This window comes from Merops nubicus, unplaced genomic scaffold, assembly GCF_000691845.1.
Source record: "Merops nubicus isolate BGI_N331 unplaced genomic scaffold, ASM69184v1 scaffold23196, whole genome shotgun sequence".
In the NCBI taxonomy this organism is placed as follows: Eukaryota; Metazoa; Chordata; class Aves; order Coraciiformes; family Meropidae; genus Merops; species Merops nubicus.
Genome location: NW_008615906.1, coordinates 13,802 through 22,390, shown reverse-complemented (window position 1 = coordinate 22,390; position 8,589 = coordinate 13,802). Strand labels below are relative to the sequence as shown.

Genomic DNA, 8,589 nt, shown 5'->3' with positions numbered 1-8,589 from the left:
CCCTTGAGCCGGCTACAGCTGCTCGGGGGCATCGCGCCGTACCCCGCGTGGTTGCTCCGTGCCTCCGCGAAGTTACCCCTTAAACTCGGGCTTCCTGGCCTCATCCCCTTTGCGTGTCGGCGCGTTGGTCGCGGTTGTTTCTGGTGGTGTGGATTTGGCTTGGATGTAAATCTATCCTACATGTGAGCGTGTCTTAGTCATAGCTTTGCAGCTGCACAGGAGGCCAAAGCTTCGTTTTTCTGTCACTTCTAGCAAGGAGTAAACTCTCAAATTATGCAAGTAAACTTACACTGAAGTTCTATGTATGTATATGCAATATGTAATGTATATATATGTAAAATATATATATACTCTCAGTGTGGTAGTTGGGGAGTACTAAAATATACATTCCATTGTCATTCCTGATTGGCTAATGCTTGGCATGAAATGTAGAGCAACTATAACGTCTAATTTCTCTATGTGTTTTTTTTCATAGACATTGGCATTAACCTGACGGATCCTATGTTCAGGGGAATCTACAGGGGAAGGCAAAAACATCAAGGTAAATGTTTCTTTGTAGCCACTGAAAGACAGAGTTCCTCATGTTAAAATGGAAGTCTTTTGTTGCAAAGTGAGGTTAGAAATTTTTCTTTTCTCCTCAGAAACTGGATGCATGTTATTTACTGTGGCTTGAAGAAGAATGTGGCAAACTAAGTTAGGTGTTCTAAGCAAAATATCTTCTTTTCTGCTGAATTGCTGTTAAGTTGTCATACAGGTAACTGCTTCTAGAACAAAATGGAAAATTGCTGATGTATTTATGTTAGGATTGCATGGAAGAGGTGTGACAATTATTAACAGTAAACTATCAAAATAGTGCACTGATGAATCTTAGTGGCTAATTGTAACTGATGCTTTTTTGCTCTTGTGGCCTTCAGAAATAGTTGTAAAACCAGAGAGTTTAATAAAGTATGTTGAAAAACTTCTGTTGACTTCTTGAATTTAAATTGGCTCTTCAGTTACTACATTTTGTTATTGTCTTCTAAAGATTAATCAAGTGTGGTTTAAAGATTGTTCATGATAGGTATTTTAACTGCATGAAAGATATTTTTAGTTGAAAAGTAGTTAAATTATGCTGTAAAAACTTAAGTTCAATATATGACCTTTCAATGAACTTTCACAGATGACTTGTTGGATGTGGTAGAGAGAGCAGTCAAAGTTGGTGTTAAAAAGGTAATTTCTTCTAATAAAATTTCTGTAATATTTTAAACTCCTTTCTGATACTTTGATTTTTAGTGCTCAGTATTAAACCAAAAGTTTCTGGAACTTGCAGTGGGAAGTGCAGTAACTTTCTTCAACAGCATAAAGCAGAGCACTGTCTTCCCTTTGCACCAATCACTAGATATTTTTTATTTAAGTTCAGTGGTATCCTATGCAATAGGTGTGTAGAATTGCTTTTCTGCAGTTTCAGCAGAAAGATGTTCTCCTCTGATCTACTGCAATCAACGAGGCATCATTTCCCATGTTAGTTGTATTCTAGGCAGCCATTCCTGTCTTCTTCTATGACAGTGACTCAGTAGTTACCACTACAGATCAAAATTCAAAAACTTTTTCTGACAGTGATCTGTCAGCTACTTCTGTCTGTGAAGGAAATTGGTAATGCCAGAAGAGCTGGGGGTGCCCACAAAGTCTTACAGCTGAGACAGCTGAAAGTCTGCTGGTTAATACTGGCTTACATGTATTTAAACTGCATCACTGTGAGCAGGTTTGTAACTCTGGGTTTGAAATCAGTGTTTTCATCAGGGGACCACTATCCTGCAATTACAACAGTCCAGCCTGCTTGTGTCTCTCTAAACTGAATAAATTATTCAATTATTACTCAGTTAAAAATTAAACCATTCTACTGTATGAATAAGTGCATCTTTATTAGAAATAAAGACATAAAACTTGCTCTAGAAGAGGAACAGAGATCTTAGAAATTTGCTGAAAAGCTCTCATCTGAAAATAGTACGAAATAAACTGGGAGACAAAAAACCCAACCCTGTCATGTTGGAGATGTTACCATACTGTAGCAAGTACAGAATCATAGTCATGTGCCATGCAAGTGCTATTTAATCTTTATAACACCCCCTGAAAGGAAGTGGCAATCTTCCTGTTTTATCATCAAAAGCAGATTGGCTGGATAACTTTCCAGATGCACAGTGGATTCAGAAATGGAGTTCAGGGGTTCCAAGCCCTTGGCTGTGTATCTGCTCTTGCTACTGGCCTCTAAGGTGTTAGAATCTGCTCCTTCCCAGCTTGTTTGTACTTGCCTAGAAGCTTAAGCTGTTTATTTGAGAATATTTCTGGTTTTTCCATATAGGTGCTGATCTATGGTAATTTTTTGTGCTGTATGTACACTGAGCCAATTGCGGCTTGATTTTTTTTTTTTTTTTTTTTTTTGCTGGTGCTGTTGGGATGTGTCCATCTCCAATGGACCATGCTGCAGAAGTGTCCAGCCTGGTGCTCTCAGAGTCTGGTGTACAGCATTTGTAGGGATAAGAGTTGCAGTGGAGTTATGATTTATTAGAACCTAGGGTGCAAGTCCTGCAAGTGGAGGTTGAACAAACACTGTAAGCAAGAATTGTGGTGTCCTAACCTTTGATCTTGAGGTAACAATAAAAGATCAGAAACAGAAATTCTTAAATGTGTAATCCTGACTCTGACACAGACTCTTTTGTTGCTGGATCTACTTACTCATGTCTTGTTTTGTGCGATTTAGTTTCTCCACCTGTAAGACGGGGAGAATGTTCCTGAACATCATTTCTTGAATGCAAATAAAGCTTCTTAAGTCATTGTCTAAAGAGGTTAATATCACTGCAGATAGAAGTATTTTACTCATTTAATGGTTTAAGTACTTGCCAGAGAAGATACATCATTTTTTTTTTCTTCATCAAGTGTTTACTGGTTCCTGAAGACCATTGAGGTTTGTTACTGATTTATGAAATTCTGTTGTATATACATGAGTAATTGTCTTCTGATGTTCTCTGTCTAGATTCTTACTTTATTCCTGCTTTCTTAAATATTCTGTTTCGTATTTGAAGAACACACTTGCTGACAGCACTTTTCTTCTTCCAAGTTTCTTATTACAGGTGGGAGTCTACAAGACAGCAAAGATGCATTGCAGCTGGCACAGACAAATGGTATTTTCACTTTCTATTTGCATTGTCAGTCAGAAGTGCAACCTTCTCCACTCTCAGAATTAAGAGTTCAGAAGGAGCTGCCCCTAGAGGTGTTCACAGAATCTCAAAGCAGAAGGAGACATTATGTTTCAGGATAGGATGAGTGCATTGTGTGTGAGTTTCTGTAGGTTGCTTTTTAGTTCCGTGGGTGTCGGAAGGAATCGGTCTTTCCTGTGATTCCTATTTCTAGATAAAAACAGAAATTACAGGAAATGTAATGAAAAAAGATTTGTTACAAGGCTTTTTTCTAGAAATAAGGTAGAATGTTTTTATGATGTGGAATATATGTTCTCTGATGGGGTTTTGTGTTTGTTACTTAGCAGTCTATCATGACCAGCTTGAACAAGAATCTTTCTCTTTATGGTTCTCCTCCTGCATTTCCATGTCTTTCAGTGAAAAGGCAGACATCATTCCACTAATTACTTAAATATATCCTTGAACTAAAACACATGTTAAAGTCCTATTTCTGAAGAGAACTATAGAATAATTTAGGTTAGAATGAACCTGAATAAGTAATTTGGTCTTACTCAATCCACATCCATCAAAGCAAGACTACCTTCACTATTAGATCAAGTAGCTCAGGGCCTTATAGTCTCCAGCCTGCCCCCAAGCTTTTACATTCTTCTTGAAGGCACTTAGCAGAAATGTTCATTTTGGCACTAAAGCAATCTAGATTAGATATTTGGGTAAATCCAGCTAGATGTTCCTTGTGAATTCTGTCAGCTGCTGTAGAGGCACACAACAGAAATCGCACTCTGCCTGCAGAGCTTACAGCCAAGAAGAACCTGATGCATTTTGAATGAGATGTAATTCTAGGTGGTCTTAAGAGTTCTCTTCCAGCCTCAACAGTGGTATGGTTTGTTGAGGGCCACTCCACCAGAATAATTCAGGTTTGATTTGGAGGCTTGGAATGTGTTAAATGAGACGTGTGCATCCCCCCACTGGAGATACGTTCTAAAGCAGAAAATATCAGTGTAACAAAGTGGTCACCAAGATAAAGATGTTCAAAGGGTGTTTTCTTTTCAGATTATGAGTATTAAAGTCCAGATATACTGTCTATACCTTATATATTTTTTCTTTTTTCTTAAAACCTTCTAATAGTATCTTGCTTTAGACATGTTTTACAGTACTGTTGGCTGTCATCCTACCCGCTGTGGAGAATTTGAGCAGAGTAGCCCTGAACGGTATATATCCGAATTAAAAAACCTGATTGAAAAGAATAAGACAAAGGTTGTAGCAGTTGGAGAATGTGGCTTAGGTAAGTGTTATCTTAGTACTTTTTTTTTTTTAATAGACATTAAAAACTCCTAAAACACTAAGTGGTTTTTTTTTTTTTTTGTTCTTTCTATTTGTAGATTTTGATAGATTAGACTTTTGCCCAAAGGACATCCAACTCAAGTAAGAAACTTCTGATGACTGTAAAATGACTTGTAGCAATTTACAGGAGTGTTTTCTCTGTTATGTTCTACCACCTAATATTTTGTCAGGTGTAGAGTTGGCAATTTGCAGGATAGATTCTGGGTTTTATTGGCAGAAATGGGCCTTTCTTAAAGAAAGATGCCTACATTCAGGCAGTGCTATGTGCTAAATTTTGCTACTAGCCTGGTGTTGACTTAGCATGTCTTTCTGTAGAATTGATCAGAATTTGTGAGTGTCTGGGTGTGACAGATGTTTGCTCTTGCTCATATTCAAGAACTCTTGGAGATTCGCAGGGAGAATAACATAACTGTAGTGTCTGAAAGAGTTTGGGTCTGGATTGAAAGGCATGGGGAAGGGAACAGAACTGTGAAAAAACAGTAAGTCAGCAGGGGGAAAAGAATAAGCTTTTAGCAAGGGAGGTGTCAGCTGGGAGCAGGTGACTAAGGGCTGGTAAAGAAGGTAGTCTGAGGAGCTGGAGAGATCAGTGTTTTGAAGTAGCATATGCAGCCTGGACACTGAATGGGAAGAAGCTGGCACAGCCTGCAGTCTGGTATTGAGAACTTCTCTACGGAGGGCACTGACTGAAAGATACGTCATAAATTTGAATAAGATGAGTGATTGTGATTTCATATTACTGTTCTGAGTACATTAGTCACTTGGGGGCAGTGGTTAGTTGTGGGTTTTTTTTCTAGATGCAGTAGGTTTTTTTCATTAGCAGTAGGTAGATTTAATTTCTTCTGAGTAAAACACTCAGCAAAGTGAACGTAACATTTTTTTCCTGGTAGACTTCGGTGTACAATTCAGCAAAGCACACCTTGGAGCATAACCTGTTTCCTTTCTGTGGCAAACTAAAACACTGGTAGAGTATCATACTTTAAGATCCTTACTGCCTTGATGTTATTTAGGGGGGGAAAAAAAAAAATCTGATTTTTCTTATCTGTAGCTGAAGACTTGTAGTGAAAAACTTCTAATCAAGTGCACTGAAATTGGGTTTTGAGGAAAGAGGTGACAGGGTAGAACAGAAATTCTTTTATGAGTGGTAGGTGTGTCCTTACCTGATAAGGGTTGATGATGACAGAAAGTCTTTATCGGAGCTATTTCAGTGAATTTTATGAAATACATCAATCTAGTTTCTCAGAACTCTTTGGGAGCCCTTCCTGGAAACTGAAGTTGGAAGGAGGTGATTGATGAAGAAGATAGAAAGCAAGAAATATGAGGGAGTGAGGAAACATCGAAAGCCTCAAGGGCAGATGCCTGCAAACATGGTGTTCATAAATTCTGCATTTTCTAAATGGACAGCTTTGCTTGCTCTTCATCCTGCACGTTTGTGAAATACAGTCAGGGCTGGGCTTGCTTTAACTTTTCCTGATCGGGATATAGTCTGCCTTTCATGACCTTTAGCAGACTGGGTGGTGAGTTTTCTGAAGTAATATTCAACATATGCTTGATAAATGAACTAAAGTGACGGAGACGGGTGACTGGTTTCCAGCTGATCCATAGTCCAGGCACTGTAGCAGTCACTGCAGTAGCTAGCAAGCAGCTGCAGAAAGTGTGGTAGTTTCCCAGTGAGTAGTATCTGAGCATGACCTCTGTTTTGTTTGAAGTTTAATCATTATTTTCTAGTTAGTTATGCTGCGTTTTCTTCTGGATAACTCTCACCTGTAAGGTGATCGTAATTTTTTAAATCCCTTTGTCTTGGATTAAAAAACTAATAAAGAAAGAGGAAAGTTCTTAGAAGGCAGCCCAAAGAACATTTTTATCAGAATTTGTCTGTGTTCCCATAACTTTTCTAACAGAAAATGGGGATTGGAATGGTAGCTTTATTAAGGTACTGCCTCTATTTTATGGTGAAGGTCAAGTTACAAACAGGCTGGTAAGTCTATTGAAGTTTCACTTATGCTGTGCTACTGGGAAGGGTTTGTGGGGCTTAGCAGCACAGAAACAGGGATTTTCTTAACCAAAAGTGAGAGGGTAAACAAAGTCACATGCTTTGTTACTCATACATGAATCCAGATTTGCTTGTCTAGGGATATTCTACCTCAGCAAGGCCAGTTTGCTTCAGCTCCTTTAGTGTCTTGATCCCAAACTTGAAAATATCACAGTATTTGAACTTTATGGTAAAAACTAAACCTGCAAACATCCATGCTGAGATATTGTCAAACTTCCTTATTGAGAAGTAACACAGAACCAGTGTATGTTGGATGACAGTCTGCTCACCCAAAGAAAAAGGTGCTTCCTTCAGCACTGCAACTAGTAAGGTTTAGTTTTCTGTTGACTTATTTCATTGCCATTCTGCTCACTGTATGTCTGGTTTCTTTGTGCTTTTCCAGGCTTTCTCTTTTTTTCTCTTTAAATTTTCCAAGAAATTCCCTCTGTGTAGCCTTTCTCTTCAACAGGGCAAGTGGCAGCATGTGTTAAGCTTCGTTGCTGCTAGGAATGGAAGACTGAGCTCCCCTTCCCTTTGTAGGGGCACTAAAATTTGTACTTTCAAGACCACTACCCTTCTCAAAATTAGATTGAAATTGGCAGTAGGTTACTTAGGGGATTTAATTGTGGCTCAGTCTTTAAAACCTCATTTCCTTATGAAATGAGTTTTATGCTTAAAAAAACAAAACCAACACATTAATAATCAAGCAACTGTAGCTATTTAACCACAGGAGCAATCATCAGTTGCAATTAAATTTATATTTAGTTAAACAAGGTAAACTAAGCACAGTAGCTAGACTACAAAGAAGATTCAGAGTAGGTGTAATTAAATCTCCTGAATTTTCATGTCAGTTTTGAACATTACATAGTATTTCTGTTCCACCAGAGATCTGCACTGATGAAGAAAGAAAGTAACTTTTATCAGAAAAATATCAACCAGTAATACAGAGAAAACTGCACAAACCATAATGAGCAGTTGCATTGTTGGATTAATGCTTAGTGTATATATGTGTGTGTTCTTCAGTTTGGGTGTTCTTGGCCACTTCTCTTTCTTGCTGCGTAGATCACTACAATGTGAATTTACCACAGGAACAAGTTTTATTTTAAATCCTTGCACAGTAAGAGCTTTTGCGTGACAAACCCACTAATTCTGTCTTGAGTTCTGGAAGACAAAAGCTGGAAAAAACCCTCTTCTACTGTCTATATTTGCTCTTCCACTGAGTTTCTGTTTAAAGATGAGTTTTGTTTTACAGGTATTTTGAAAAACACTTTGACCTGTCGGAACAGACGCAGCTGCCCATGTTTCTCCACTGCAGGAACTCACACGCTGAATTTTTAGGTGGGTTTTGTTTGAGAATTTCATATTCAGAGCAAACTGAATATGAAGTATCTGGAAACCTGAATATTTTGCTTTGTCTATTACAAAACTGACAGATTTTTGTTTCGTTTCATAGACATAGTAAGAAGAAACAGAGATAGATTTGTAGGAGGGGTGGTAAGTATGGATTTCAGCATAGCATTCATTATTACATGCATGTGTGTGAATATTGTTGCTTAATGTACAACTTCTTGTTTGCCATGGAATGTGGGTAGGCTTCCTGTTACCTCATTTCAGTTATTATTAATTAATAAGTGTTTTCCAGTCCCTTCTAGTATTTTTATTTTCATTGCTTATTTGACTTTTTTTTTTTGCAAGGTAAGAATACAGGTTGAGGAAAAAGCTCTGCAGCTGACGTGATGCCAGGTTTGGGGTCAGGGCTGCCCCCAGACCTGTAACAGATGCTCTCTATTAATCCCCCCCTCCCCTGCAAAGGGGAAGAGAAAGGGAATAAAGGTAAAGAGAAAGGGGATAAGGGGGAGAGACCTATGAATTAGAAAAGTAAAACAATTTTAATGAAAACAATACTACTACTACTGAAATTGAATATATACAAATGTGTACAAACCCAGTACTGAGCCCAACAACACCCTGACGGCAACACGTCACCGTGACCCCCGGCTGGGGAGCAGACCCGAGGGAGGGGCCCCAGGCCGGACTCGGCCACAG

The 8,589-nt window shown here is 38.5% G+C and overlaps 1 protein-coding gene across 1 annotated transcript in view; it reads left to right on the top strand.

Moving 5' to 3' along the window:
• The first annotated feature begins 501 nt into the window (after window positions 1-501).
• The window catches only part of TATDN1 (TatD DNase domain containing 1), a 14,783-nt gene continuing 6,695 nt past the window's right edge, over window positions 502-8,589 (top strand). Inside the window, exons 1-7 of the mRNA XM_008942690.1 lie at window positions 502-541; window positions 1,160-1,209; window positions 3,095-3,158; window positions 4,312-4,455; window positions 4,553-4,595; window positions 7,796-7,881; window positions 7,997-8,037. Of these exons, the coding sequence (XP_008940938.1) occupies window positions 502-541; window positions 1,160-1,209; window positions 3,095-3,158; window positions 4,312-4,455; window positions 4,553-4,595; window positions 7,796-7,881; window positions 7,997-8,037 (468 nt within the window). The remainder of the gene's footprint in view (window positions 542-1,159; window positions 1,210-3,094; window positions 3,159-4,311; window positions 4,456-4,552; window positions 4,596-7,795; window positions 7,882-7,996; window positions 8,038-8,589) is intronic.